This window comes from Lagopus muta, chromosome 1 (genome assembly GCF_023343835.1).
Source record: "Lagopus muta isolate bLagMut1 chromosome 1, bLagMut1 primary, whole genome shotgun sequence".
NCBI lineage: Eukaryota > Metazoa > Chordata > Aves > Galliformes > Phasianidae > Lagopus > Lagopus muta.
The window spans coordinates 96,479,791-96,495,323 of NC_064433.1; the positions used below are offsets into that span (position 1 = coordinate 96,479,791).

General features: G+C 37.0%; 1 protein-coding gene across 17 annotated transcripts in view; it reads right to left on the reverse strand.

Moving 5' to 3' along the window:
• Positions 1 to 15,533, reverse strand: part of ROBO2 (roundabout guidance receptor 2) — an 873,290-nt gene that overhangs the window by 12,854 nt on the left and 844,903 nt on the right. For 6 of the 17 annotated variants that reach the window (XM_048933870.1, XM_048933869.1, XM_048933874.1 and 3 more), the window contains 3 exons: positions 12,615 to 12,797; positions 7,918 to 8,088; positions 1,335 to 1,595 (listed from right to left, as the gene is read on the reverse strand). In XM_048933870.1, the coding sequence (XP_048789827.1) occupies positions 1,335 to 1,595; positions 7,918 to 8,088; positions 12,615 to 12,797 (615 nt within the window). The remainder of the gene's footprint in view (positions 1 to 1,334; positions 1,596 to 7,917; positions 8,089 to 12,614; positions 12,798 to 15,533) is intronic. The other 11 variants (XM_048933876.1, XM_048933875.1, XM_048933884.1 and 8 more) reach the window with 3 other exon arrangements.

A 15,533-nucleotide genomic window follows, 5' to 3' on the forward strand; every position in this document is an offset into this window, starting at 1 on the left:
GGATGCTGGTCACAAGTGATGTCCCCAAGGGGGTATACTTCAGACCAGTGTTCTTTAACATTCTTCTCAATGACAGAGACTGTGAGATCAAGTATACCCTCAGCAAGTTTGCTAACAACACCAAGCTGAACAGTGCAGCTGATACAATAGAAGGGAGGGATGCCATCAAGAGGGACCTGGACAGGCTTGAAAAGTGGGCCCACGAGAACCTAATGATGTCCAGTGAGGTCAAGTACAAGATGTTGTACTTGGCTCAGGGCAATCTACAGACTGGGATGCTTTAATATGCTATGTGCTATTTTCTTTGAGGACTTTACTCATTAAATCATGTCCCCATGACAGCTTTGCCAGCATTTTGCAATTTTTTTTAGAATGTCATTTATATTAGTGTGCTAAATTAACTAGGAAAATTAGCATTGGAATGAAGTCAGAAGAATAGTACAAGTACATCTAGTGTCACTGGGGGAGCTACATACAGACTAGAGGTGTAGCCCTAGAGGAAGATCATGTACTTTTTTTTTAATTGTCTTTGAGCAATTGTCTTCTTGTATCACTTTAATCAGCACTGGGATAACATATGATTAGTGGACTAAAGAAAATCCCTAGTAAGGGGACTTGGAACAGCAGCTTTTACTTGCAGTCAGGCTAAGAGAAGTGATCTGCAAATAGCATGGAACTAAAACTACAGTTCAGCATTGCCTCCTTTACACATTTTTACAGACTTGAAATCCCCTTAAAAGATAAAGTCAGCACTCAATAATATGAGCAGGTCCTGTGCTGAATGATTGTGTCATCATCTTGCTAGGTCTAGGAGATGAATGTTGCTTTTGTCATGGCCTTGAATAAGGAGAAGACAGTATTACAAATATATCTGGAAGGAGTGTCGGTAGCTCAGAAGGATCAGCCTTACTGCAGATATATGCAAAAACAACTAGTGCCAATTTAGATCTAGGTTGAAAGAACTAGAAAATTCAGCCCTGTAGTCTAAATAAATATGTCTAATAGAAACTACTAAAAAAACTCTTCCTTCTTCCCTGCCTTCCTGAAACTGTTCCTGTTTCTCCCATGACCATGCTTGACAACACTATTAATTGTCAAAACAATGCAAAGAATGCACAGAGTTAGGTTATAATGAGATATAATGGTTGCAGGAGGGAAAGAACATGGACTGCAAGCTCCCACTTCACCTTGCCTTCTTAAATAATTTCTGTCGTAAGCCCCAGCACTGCGGGAATGCAGAGATGGAGGGTGAACTTAGCCTCCTGCCAGCTACAGAAATCCTCAGCTGAAAAGCTTCAAGAAACATGGCCTGGGCTGGTGCAGCACACACGCACCTGATCCAAATGCTTGCTTGTGTTGGGCTTTCCTGAAATCCTCTTGGCGTTCTGCAGAGCTTATCCACTCCTGGGTTTGCCGCTGCCACTCTAGTGATGTCCTAGCTTGCCGGTCCAGGGAGCTCTTTGTGTCATCTACGCTGGGTGCATGCTGCCTCTCAAGAGAGCTTCCTTTCCTCTCTGCCGAGCCTCCACGCTGGCCCGGGCCTATTTGCTGCCTTAAACCCTGACCAGGTGGTGGGTCAGGTGGTGGTGGAAGATCTAAAAAATGTGAATAAGATTTAGATGAACTAATTTTTAATTGAAACAGAGCTTCCATTTGATGCTGAAAAGAAATGAACAATAAAAACGTCTCTCACAAATGGCTTGAATCACTTTATCTGCTGATTTTAAAAAAAGGAAACTTCTCGTTAATCAGAAATTACTATCCAATAGATTTCTAACTCAAGTTACTGTACTGCTAGCTCTTTCTAACTTTCCTAACAACCAGTAGACTCACTGCAAGTCCTGATTTACATTTCTAAGCATGGGATTTATTTTCCATTTTATCTGCCTCTTTCAGTAACAGTGAACAATTAAGAAAGACTATGGAAACCAGATGACAGAGCAATTCTTGCCCATCATATTGGGGCTTGCTTTATCATTCCTATTTTTTGGGCTTCATTTTCAGTTTGAGGCTTACACCCACCATCTAATTACATGATTTTATCAAAATGTATAAAATTCCACAGTATATTTGGAAAAAAAATATATATTCACAAATGTACTGTCACTGAAAAAGCACCAATACATCTATGGAAATGGAATCACAAAGCAACGGGTGAACATTTTCTTCAAATACATTTTCAGTGTTCTCTTGAAACCAGTAGTCTTCACAGACACCAGGATGGCCACTCTTAAGGTTAGCAGTCTTGCAAATATAACCAATCAACATGAAATTTCACATAAATGCTGAAAGACACTTGCTTGATCCCTCTATGCACTGTGATTCTTTTCAAGTTTATGGCTTGGGCTACTGAGATGTTTTTAGGATTGATGGTGAAACTTCTAATCACATTTGTGGGGGTGCTTTTTGTTATTTAATTTGTTACCAAAGATAATTATAGAACCTGAATAATGACAATTCTAACTGTAAGATTTCATGTAAACCACATGATTGTCTAGTAAGAATCAAGAAAATTCTTACATTTTTAAAAACAATCAAAATAGAGAAAAAAGTACTTTAAATATTCTTCCATATAGACTACTCATTTTATAGTTAGAAAACTTGATTAATTCTGGCTTTGGGCAAAGCACAACCCAAATAAATTCATGCTACCCAACTTCACTAAATCTATATTAGTCTACACTAGATATGGCTATACCCCACTTCCTGGTATTCTGTACTTTAGGTGAAGGTTCATCAAGGAATTTGTAAAGCATGGAAGAGTAAATCTCTCCTTTGCCCACAGGAAGGTCTGATTTTCTTAATCCTAGTGAGACTTAAATTCATTTTATACATTGTTAAGGAGGCCTTTGGATTTAATTTATTTGAAGCCTGTAATTCAGCTTCACATGAAGCTTCAGGTCCTTGCTACTAGAGTTGATACTTCTGTCTCTTATATATGGGGCACAAATACTTCCCAAGTTGCTAAGACGTTGTTCCAAACCAGAACTGTTTCCCAATGTTAAATGCAGATGTGTGGGATACTTGTGTCTAAAAGGGAAAGAAGTTGTGTCTGACGTTGCTTCTGTACTTTTGCTCATAGCTAAAGTGCTATATCCGAAATTAAGATATCTATCTTCTGGATAGAACAGTTTAATAATAATCTGTCAATGAGCCTGATGTGTGCTTTATGTTCAGCACTAATTTATTTGAGAAATTTTTAGTTATGAATATAGATGTGACCTTTCATGACAGTGGCAATACTTGAGTGACTGTAGGTGGAAGCAGGGTATGGGAGCTTGCCAATGTTAAAATTGCTTTATAGTATTGGCTTCCAAAATGACATTTCTTATAATTGATTTTATTACAATCATAACCAGTTAACGTACAAGAACCACAACACTGGCATCTGCTTATGCAATATGAAACAGATATTACTGAAGTTGTGATTTATAAGCACTTTATGAAGATGCACTGAATCCAATAAATGTTATTTTCCAAGATGAAATATTTAGTTTAATACAAACAAAATTTTTAAGAAGTAGTACCACAGGAAAAAAAAAAATTAAAATGATTGCAACATTATACTTCCTAAGATACAGAACACTTCTTCACAAATTGCTGTCTAAGAGTTGCTATTAATCAGATATCAAGGTGAAAAGGTCTTGTACTTAAACCGTCCTGCATGCTCCAGAGCTAACTGAAACTCCTGGAATTATAGTAGACTTATTTTATTAGTCTGCTGTTAACCTGGATTTTGCTTTTTATACGTTAGTAAAATGGGCAGGAAACTGCCTGATGAATAGAAGTGAAATCAAAAAACATGTTTGTAAAGCTGTTTTAGTGTTTTAGAGCTCTGGATGAGCTAGCTGAAATGAAAAATAAAAATTATTTTCTGACAAAGCTTCACACAATTATAGAAGAATTACAGAATACTACGGAATTAATGTAAGCTGGTTCTAGCTTGAGTAAATACTTACTGAACTGTGCTAGATATGTTTGAGAAGATCTGACTATATCATTTGCTTTTTCACTTTTTTACTCAGGTTGATTGTCAGAGTAACACCTACCCTTCATTTTTAATATAAAAAGGTGGAAGAGAGCATCATTTGGCAATGTGGCTTTCTATTCACTCCACAGCTCAAGTTGTCTACTGCAAATTTTCTGCCTTAAGTAAAGTTACTAAATACGCTGTTATTTTATTGGGGCATATAGATAAAGACTCCATATATTTGGAGTCACGAGTTCCCTCCTCCAGTGTCACAGTCTTGTCTTTCCCCATCTCTTCTTTCCCTTCTCAGCCCAAGATGTATCTAAGCAACTGTGCACGCATCCTTGCATACACTTGTACATATGTACCTACATGATGGCTAATGGTTGGAATTTCAAATGCTAGTAAAGGGTAACAGGTCAGATGACTTAGTATTTTCAGTCCCTAACAAGCAGACTTGTTACCACACAGAGGGAAGCCAACTCATACCATAATGTCCGTTACTCAAGGGAAGATTTGAATGTAGATAATTAGGGACTTCAGGAGGATTTTCAGTGAAAGAACACATAATGTTACTGACTGTGTTACTGAAGTGTTACTGCACTTCCATCTACATTACATTTACCTTCCAAGTGCCAGGTAAAACACCCGAAAATCCATACTGAGCTAGTAACTTTATAGGCTGTGGGATGCTATCCAAACTACCACTTGCAGCCTCTAATGGCAAGCTTATCAAACTTGCAAGGCTATTTGTAAGTGTATTGAGGGGTAGGTGACGGTCTGATTTAATAACAGAGGAATTGTGATTGAGAAGCTGTAGAACATCAGAAAGCCTTATCAGCTGCAGATGCATGATTCTCTTGGGATTACTCCAGCCTTACTTTAGCAAGCAGAGCACTGGCCAAATGACTGAGACATTATGTAAGCTTGGGCACAACCTCTCGTTATTAGCTAGAAAAGTTAAAGAACCAAGAAGTACAAGGCCATCTCTTCCTACTTGTGCTAGTCATTTGTTTTCCTAGGGGCGATATTTACATTTAATAAGACTCTGAACCACTTTCTTGTACCAGATAGTAAGCATCTTCACTACAGCCTGCCTTAGTTAAAATTGCATATTAACAAGAGACTTCGAAAGCTAATAGTCTTAAGTCATATTTCTCTATTTTAACCACCAGCCATGGTTCCTCTCTAGTTTTTCTTTGTTCTTTTAAACCTCATGCTCAAACAAAGAGGAACTTTCACTTGCAGTTATGCAGTTACTGTGTAATTGCACGTATGGCAAATTCCATTATTTTGTACTTTGTGAATATATTGATTTCAAGAAAATAAATTATTCCTTGAGCACTAGAAGTAGAAACATTATGTTAGTTTTGTTTGTTTGTTTTTAAGGTTTTCCATTATTGACAGATTCATAAGGTATTTTTCCTTTGTCTCCACAGTCTTTTAGGATGGGAAAGTTGAAAAACAAGTTGTACAGGAGGACAAATAGGATAATTCAAAGTAGAGTCAGTCCAGAGGATTTGGACCTGAAACTGTAGATTGTATCTACATATTCAGTGATCATTTTTAATTTTTGGACACTGGAAATTCTTAAATGTAGTCTGTTTCCATACATACAGGTGGTAGCAGCAATCTTAGTTCCCTAATTGACAAATGTCCTTTGCAGATTTAGCTATGACTCAGACTTGTCCTTACACTTTAATGACTCATATTCAGCAACACTCGAAGTGGAAGAAGTGTACAATTTGTGTTTACTTGTTTCTGTTGTGAGAGAGAATGGAAAAGGATCCTGTATGACTTCTGAACACTGTAAATTTTTGGAACGCATAGTAAGCGTTTAAGCTAGGTTTGTAACAGGCAAATGTTAGCAGTGTCCAGAAGTTGTTACTGTCTATGCTTGAGAGGTTGATTGTTTAAGAGCATGGTATAAAATTGGAGTTCTGACTCAAATATACTAAAAAAACTCCACTAAGATTAGTGTTTTATAATGAATAATCAAAGATCGTAGGAGATTCCTCTTTTAAAATAAATCTTAAAATCTGATCCCTTTCACCAATTTAAAGCAATGTCAGATTTTATGATGGAGTCACTCCCTAAGGAGTCACACTTCCATTTACCTCATGACCTAAACTAGATTCCCCATCAATCTTCCAGTAACCATGTTATTATTACTTACTTCTACAGTAACAGTATTCTAAAAAAGTGAGATTAAGGTCCCACAACACTTAATGCATTACAAACACACATGTACACATAACTCATGGTGACAAAATATACGCTATGCTGAAGGTTTAAATTAATGCATGCACAGAAAGGGGATTGCCAGCACAATTGTGCTATTGACACTCACAATTTCCAATTCCTATTCTCGTAACACATCTATTCAACAGATCTGTGTAGCAGTGAGGCCTCTGGAATATATCCAGAAGTGGATAGCATTAATGCTTAAACCAAATCAGAGCCACATGAGTGGGTTCTAAGCTATTTTGAGTTCTTTCCTCAAACAATATGGTAGTGAGGGTGAGTCACAGAGTATGAGCTATAACGGTAACACTTCTGGTGAAGACTTTCACTTCTGGAATCTGTTCTCCACTTTTACGATCTGACAAACAGGGAATCTGTCAGAACATGCTACAAAATTGTATCTGTACATTTGACGAACATGACTGAGAGGAGAGTTGTAGTGTTTTTAGTGGCTTCATTCCAGCTTGCATGCTGTTAATATATTTTTAAACATACCTAGAGTAATAAATAGCACATTATAAATAAACAAACTAAATACATGCTCTATCAAATCTATTTACAACATGCTGCCTGATAGAAGAGGATGATGAAAGGATTCTCAACTGATTTTTGCTAGAATAGAGAGGAGATTTATACCAAAGTGATTTTTTTTACTCCTTTCTCATATACTCAAAGATTTGTCAAGGTGAACTAAAAATTAGGAGACTGACATGACTGGCACTGGCATGACTCCTGCTCCCAGTGTTCAGACAGTGCCATTCTGAGGGCTACTAAAATAGGGATAGTCAAGGACTCAGAACTGCCCTGCCCGGAACACTGCAAGACAGGTCAGCATGAGGAAAGTGACCAGATCCCCATTCGCACTGCATTACAGTAAACCTTGGTGGCTCCTTTAACACTGTTTTTCCATTTGCCTGCTTCTCCTCACTGAAAATTTCAACATTTAATGTGACTAGTAAGATTAAAAGAGAAGAGAGGGGAGATAGCAAGCTGCCCACCTTTATAGTCAGACCTTCTCAAGGAGTAACAAAGGCTTTTTTTGCCAAACTCAAGATGGGATAGACAAAGACAATGGAAATCTGAACTGATTTTAGTGATTAGAAGAGCAGAAGGGATACACTTGAAATTTCTAGATGGGAATTGGTGGTAAGAGGGAACTGGAGATGTTGAAGTGACAAACAAAGTCAGTGAGGTCACTGAATTTCAGGGATGAAGCAGCACAGACAAGATGTGAGGCAGAGCCTTGAGAAAAGCATGGCACGTACTTCTATAGCTGTTGCACGGCTGTCAAAACCAGCAGAAAACAAAGAGAGCACTGTGGGACTGGCTGCATGATTCTTCTTAGAAATGCACTATATGCTGGTGGTGGCTACTTGGAAATGAAATTACCCAGGGGTCACGTTTTAATGCCAACCCATGTTCAATGCAGTCATTTCTTCTTAAGATTTACACTGAGAACTGAGAGCTGATTTGTTTAGAGCTGACTTGTTTAGAGCTGAAAGGAAGAAAGGCTCCTTGAAGAGTCACTTAACCAAGCTCCACATCGCTAGCGTTGCAATACCGCTGACGTACCTGGGGACCCTACTTCACCAAACAAGTAGCTCACTGTAACAGACATTCCTTAAAAGACTGCTTTATGGCCTCCCATTCTGCACAGCTGCGTGTTGTAGCTCATCACCAGGGCCTCCCACCGCCACACTTACCGTCTGTTATTCCCTCCCTACGATGAGGCAAGGGGGGTTGGTCCAACCGGCCTCCCTTGTGTTTTTTAGTGGGCCTCGGCCTCTGACTCTGAGTGACAGCTGCACTGGTGTTGCTGTCAGTAGAAAAAGGACTGCTTGGCCGAGGTCTCTGAGAGGAAGGATATGCTTTGCCTAGAAAAAGAGAAACCACATGACAAAAATATTACTGACTTGAAATGGGCCGTTCTGTTAATGTAAATTCTGAAATATTAAATCTGCTCTAACTCTCAGAGGCAAGCGAGTGTCCCCATGAGACACCTGCTGATGTCAATTGCTTAAGTTATACCACAGTAAGCAAAGTGAGAAACTTGGCAATTCTTTGTCTTTACTTTTATAATTAAAGTTGCTCCATCTGTTGTGCTAAAACCGCTGCACACCATGTAACTCCTACCTGCTTGGTGTTCAGAGCAGATGTGTCATAACAACTCCTCAGCCCTCAGCAGTGAAGGAAAACACTTCTTCAATCATATCAAATTTATCTCCTCCTGCCTTCCACCTTCGCATTTGCTGAGCCAGATTCTCATCTTAGTGACTCCCATAAGCACTGCATATCTGGAGTAACTCCAGTGAGATAAAGATAACTGCTTTTGCAAGCTATGTAGCACTGCAGGTTTGTATACTTCAGGGCTCTCTTCTCTTAAGAAATTAAAAAAGGAATTTAAGTCGTAATGTTTTCCTATTTATTTTCATTATTTTATGTGTTCAAAAATTATTTACTCTGAATGAATTCATTCCCCATTGTTTGGTTTTTTTTCTGTTTTTTTTTTTTTTTTTTTTTTTTTTTTTTTTGGTGTGTGTATTTATTTATTTATTTATTATTTAATATATAGACTAATGGAGCTACATACTTTCTCTTTTTTGATATCTTTGATGCTGTTCTTTGAAGCAGATCATGAAAAGTATCATGTCAGGAAACTCATGAGCATAGTTCATTTACTCCATTCACTTCTTTTTTTCATGTTTTTATTCAGTTAATTAGGCTTGTTTCTTATTTAATAATGTTTGAAGAAAACTAAATATCACTGATATCACTGTGTTGTTTTTTTTTTCTCTGCACATGATCTTTATCAAGCATCTCAGGGATGTTAATGCTTTAATTTGTTTAGAACTTGCTTAAAATTATTACTTTGTTTAACCTTCTCTGAAGTGGAAGATTTGTAAGCCAGTCAGAACTTCTCTTTCAGTCCAACTGTAGACCCGTATGGTCTAATAGTTGGTGGAAAGTGACAAAATAGCTGCTTGATATTTTTCTGATCTATCAACCCTAAGCTAATATGAGGCTGAATTATCTTCTGGTTAATTAGATCGTGGCCTCTTGTGATTTATGTTTTTTAGTAAAACCCCTGGAAGAGCCAAAATTCTGGTGTATAAGTGCCACACTTCACGCATTATAATAGATATCCTTACTTCTAGCATGACACCACATACAATAGGATCTAGATTAACCTAATCAGAAGTAAACTGCTATTTACTGCACTATTTAAAATATATTTGGTGCAAAAAGAGGGCAAAGTGAAAAAAAGTAGCTATAATCTCTCTAACATACTGCTTAGCATTAAAATGCTTGTGTTACAATAACATCTAACTATTGGCCTTCTGATTTTTCCTGACTACCTTATGCTTGATCTTTTATTTTCAGACTAATGTGCACAATGAGGAGGATCACTCTCTTAGGCTATGTTGTCTCCCAACCTTGTGTCCCTGTCAGCTATCAGAGGTTACCACATTTGAACCATCTGTGTGGGCATTCCCTAACTCTCCTCTGCCAAAGAAAGCCAAATTGAATTTAAAGAGTATGAACAGGATGCCTTTGCTAGCCTGATGCATTTAAACTGAAATGGGGAGCTGAATGCCCACCCAAGCAGCTAACTCTGAAGATGGGAGGAAGCAGTAATAAGCGTTTGGGTGAAGGCTGGAAACATTAACCTCTTATAGCTGGCACAGCTGCAGCCAGACAAAGACAAGTGATCAAGCCCTTGTTTCATAGATAAGGATAAAACAGCAAATGATCACAGACAAAATATTACATATCTTGTTTAAAAAGAAAAAGGCCACTGGTGCAAAGAAATTCAGATGTGAGCCTGAAATTCCATCCTAGCTCACACAGCACAGATGTTCTGTAAAAATAAACTTGCAACATGCAAGCACAACTAGTGAGTGCAAGATGAAGAACCTTCATGCTTACTCTCTTGAGTAAAGAAATGTGATCACGAATTTGGAAAGCTGACTTGAAAAGTGTATATATATATATACACTGAAAATTTTTTCTTTTATCCCTTTGTGAAAATGAAGGAAAATAGATAGCACTCACCTAAATCAGACATGGGGCAAATACAAATGATATGTAGGCTCCCAAAACACATTTTTCAATGCACCTAATATCTGATTACAGCATGTTATTTTTTCATGCAGCCTTTCCAGGAAGAACTGCTGAGCGGTGTCAGACTCTATAGTAGATTTAGCGTGTGCAAATGGAGACAAGGATGAATCCAGTAATTCATGATTTAATTTCCCATGGGTGTTAAAAAGGAAAACTGGCTGAACTACATGACAAATCACACAATGGTTTCTGGAAAATGGAATCAAAGTGTCTTGCAGGAGAGACATCTTGTGTCTGGATTTACCAGTGCCTCTTATGACTGACAATCAAAGACATCCATGTGAGCCTATGAAGTTGGTCTTCTCATTTCATATCAATAAGAATATTTCATAACTGTTCTGAGTGGGAGAAAATAACTGTCCAAAGGAGTAAAGAGTCGGGACCTTCAGATTTCCTCCAGAGCAATGAATAGAAATAATACTGCTGCTTCTCCACTGGAAAATGCCATTTTGCACTATGATGGATTTACTGTGGTACAGCAGATCCATAATAGGCTAGTCTGATTGATCAGACTACCCTGGGAGGTATCATATCATAAGAAAACTACAGTAAGCATTGCAGAGCTGTTTCCATTTGCTGATATTTTGGTGGGTGAAAAAAGGGAGGCTGTTTACATGGGCTTTTTGATTCAGCTTTTTCTCTGGATCATTAAGAGAATAAAAAGGCAATAAAAAGATAACCACAGTGTTACTCTTCTGTAACCTTAACTCTAATAGTCTATCCAAGGAATTACGTGTAAGTACTCAGTTTAAGTGCATATGTGACCTAATTAAGCTAGGAAAATATAACTGACAAGGGAGTTCTCATCCTGTTCTTTTATATTGCTACGGTAAGGAATCGTATTTAAAAGTGTCTGCACGTTTGAACTCCTTTGTGCATGTATGTGGTGGAAACTACTTCTCAGTGGCCCTAGTACAAGTTGCTTTAGTTTACTGAGGCCATGAAGAACACAAAAATAAAAAGGTTAGGAAGGATTTGTGTCAGTTCAAGCAAAGCAGTGTATTTTAAGAAAGGAATGGTTTGGCCAAATTTGCTAAATAAGAAGAAGCAAATGAGAGTTTAAATATTTTTAACAGTGAAATAACTGTCTTTTAAGGATGATTACATCTAACCAAAGTCAAAGGTCCTCATGACTTGAAAAAGGCTGAAATTTCATCCTGTGATTTGTTGTTGGCATAGAACTTTACTACAGATTCTTTTCTTTATTCCTAAAAGGTAGTATTTCTCATGAAATCACTGCGTATAGAAAGCTGGCAGTTATCATTTCTAACATTTGGAGACATTTATCAAGAATGCAAGCATTTTAGCAAAGGATAAATTTTGTACAAAAATGATAATAAAAATTTTTGAATGATAGGAATACTATGGGAAATGTGTTCAGGAACAGGAGAAGAAAGCATAATAAAAAATAGGAACCCAAATGAATACTTTGTTATTATGTCGTGTGGATTTAAATAATTAGGTGCTTTTTTTAAAAAAAAAAATAGGTCTGTGCAAATGCAAATACATTCTTTGTTCAGAATATATAAAAGGAAGTTCTGCTTATCTTTTTGTGTTGCTAAAAATTAAACGTTACAAACTAAATTATATTTACTTTTCATTAATTTATTCTAGTTGATAAGACTGGTTGTTTTCAAAAGCAATAGTCACTTTACCTGTATTAAATTTCACTTGGCTAATTCTGGTGGCATAATTAAAATTAAATTTAATGAAAATTTAATGATTCATTGAATTAAATATTGTTAACATCAGCTGATTAAAAAGACTTTTAAACATTTCATATCATTTATAATCAAATCATAGCATTCCACCCCCATGCTTAGAAAAACTTCACAGAAAAATACATTTTTGCAAGAGATGCAAGAGAGGAGCAGGGATGGAGATAACAGTTTAAACATGACTTTCATCATTGGAAATGTAAATGATAGTGAGGAGATGTTGCAGGAATAAAATCATCAAAGACTGCATGGCAGAATTAGTGATCTCTTAACCAAAATATTAAACAGAGCACATGTCAGTAAATCCATAGCAGAGTCAGCATAAAGAGAAACTGCAGAAGATTGAAAGTGCTGATTAAAAGCTTGCAGTATTCACTACTTCAAATCACTAAAAATGAAACATAACATAAGTTTTTATTTTAAATATACTGATAAAAATATCTCCATCCACTTTACTCCATGCATGTTAGAAAAACGTGAAGTGAGACGCAGGTTTACTGAAGAGAAGAACAGGCAGAGACACCCTTCATGCAGAAAGCATTAACTTTGAGTCTACAAACCTGTTCTTGTCAGGCTGGTTCCATCCAGCCTAAAACCAGCTTTATCTGCTGCTGCAACCAGTGCTTGTGCAAAACTGCCGCTGGTAAAGATCGAGTCATCTGAGGAGCTACCTACACTAGATCTATGACTAGAAAAGTTACGGTCCTCATCAGACGCAGAACCCCATCCATTTACCATTGAACCTAAAAACAAATGTAGGGGGTCTAGTGAGTTGTACATGTTTGATATTTTTTTGATCATCTAAATCTTAAAGACCCACTTAATATATTCTTACTCCACAGGAAACCCAAAGGTTGGCTAACAGAGCTTGATATAAAAGCGCACTATAAAAGCTAACTGGGATCTCATTCATAGTTTGCATTGTGTAACTGTCACTTTGTAAACCAAATAATACATATCCCCTACACACATATAGATGCCATAATAAACTCTTTTGAATGTTAAAAGATTTTTCCTGGGATTGAAAGTAATGTGATTTTTTTTTTTTTAACTTCATTTATTATAAAGCAATATCTACCCTCATTTTTGCAAAAAATCTTACTTTAGGACACCACAAGTCTAAATCTCATCAGGTATGGCTGACGTCAGACCTGGGCTTCAAGAACATTCTGAAGCATTATGCCATTTTCTCAACCAAAACTTTAAAATAGATGAGCAATCTTAGTGGCCCAAACAAAACTGATGGAAAGCAATCCATTTTACAGGATTGATTTCTCTTTTTTAAAAGGTTAGAAACAGATGCTCAAGAGCAGACCAAACACGTTCTTGAATACTGAGTCACGCAGGGAGCCAATGCAGACCTCACCATATCCTAGCTATAGATCACCACCACTGCAGGAGAGGAAAGCAATAATAACATCAAAAAATGGAGCCAGGGAAAAAAAAAAAAAAGAAAAAAAGGTATAAGAAAAAAAAACACGACAAGAATGTAGAAATCTTGACATAATTAAAATATGAAGAACAAAATACTATGAGTAGGATTCATATTTTCCACTCTTCAATTATATTTGCTTTTACTTTTTTGCACAGCAGAAAGAACCGATTAACTACCCAATATGACAATGCAACGTATATTTTCCAAAACTATCAATGGGTTTGAATTATTTCAAAGTACCAAAATTCAGTGATTACAGATGGAGTTGATAGTGCTCTGTACTTCTGAAAATCATCATAAACGACACTGTATAGTTTTACAATGTCCAGTAGAGCATGAGGCGAAGAATATTCAGCCACCACCAACTACCTAGCTTTTCTCCAGGTACAGAGCAGACATACTAACGAGTTACCAACTCTAGCTAAAGTGCAGAGCTACCAGAATGCTTCTGGGACCTGAATTACTGCATGGCATTGTGTGGCACCATGTAGACACAGAATATTGTTCTGAGACAGCAAAGTTGCCTCTTCATCTTAAAATATCTGAAGGTTGCTTTTTAAAAAGTGACATATTGAGAAAAATCCCAATGAACCAATGAAGATCTGTTTTCCAAGATATGACAACACTTGTGGAGAGATAAATCATGGACCGACTTAACAATTTCTTTAGCACAGGTGAATTTATGTCAATATACCTAAGATGAACAATGGTATCAGTATGTTCTTCAAAGCTTTTTTTAAGAGTTGTCCAGGAAAGTATTATTTTGTTAAAAATCATTAATTATTAAATCAATACTGACTTGCTTATGCTGCATTACAAAGCCTAAGAACAATGGATTATTTTGTGATGCTGCAGTGACTGAATCCTTTGATGTCAGCGAAGTGGCAGGCTATAATAACTCCATGCACTCCTAAGATACAAAAAAAAAAGAAACTGAAGAGGTCTATGGAGGTCTGACAGGCAGAAAGTGTGTTAAGTGCAACAGAGAGTGACAGAGTTAGATTCTGCTTGCCAAGAGCACACACAGAATTGTTATTTTCCAAACAGACTTGACCTGATGCAGACAGATGTAGGAAAGTCTAGACAGCAGCAAGGGAAGGCTGAAGCTGAATTTCCTTGAGAAGAGGAACAAACTGAACTAACAATCAAAGTGTGATGGAACATCAGAGAGAATGAGGAGCAAAGTCTTAGCAACAGTTATTTGCTGATGTATGAAAAGAGATACTAGAGATAAAACACTTCATGAAGATGTAAGAAAATGAAATGCTATAGCTGAGAACATTTTCAAACAATTGCTTATCAACACATTCTGCAAAATATGTAAGCAGAAGCTGAAACATAAAAATATAACTAGATTCACAGATATCAAAGGAAGATATTCAGGTGCTGAAAATGTATGATGTATTTTGTTAGTTCCATGGCCCAAGTATTTTATACATTCTACTCTGTAGATACGTGAAAATATATACTGAATAGGATATGTATGAGCATACATATGTTTTCTGTATCTGTAGAAAAAAACAATGGATATTTTCAATGACATGAAGTTTGAATTTTCATTTGCTTACGTTGCTATGCTAACCACTTACAAGTTACACAGCATGTTATAAACATGATTGTTTGGATGGAATACTTTTGGGGTGTATCTAGGAGCAGTTGCTATATTCCATCTGCTCTTAGAAGGATTTAATCTAGTTTTTAAAAAAATCCACTTTTGAAAAGTGCAATAGACTAAAAATCTGCACAAGTTTATAACGCTCTCTCCAGTGAGTGTTTATACACTTACCTCTCTACACACACATAGCCATGCCAGATTTTCTTAACAACACCTACCTATTAATGATCTTAATGATCAGTGAAGCACTGTCATCAGACTCCCAATTTTTCAAGCAACCCTTCGAGGGATCTATTCCTGACCTCCTGACCTCTCAAGGACAGCAAACACCAGCTAAGCTAGGAACAGGCGCCCTGCCCGTGCTGTTGAACACAGCAGCTCAGTCCTTGCACAGACATGAGCTGTACTGGAGGAGGACTTCAACACAGC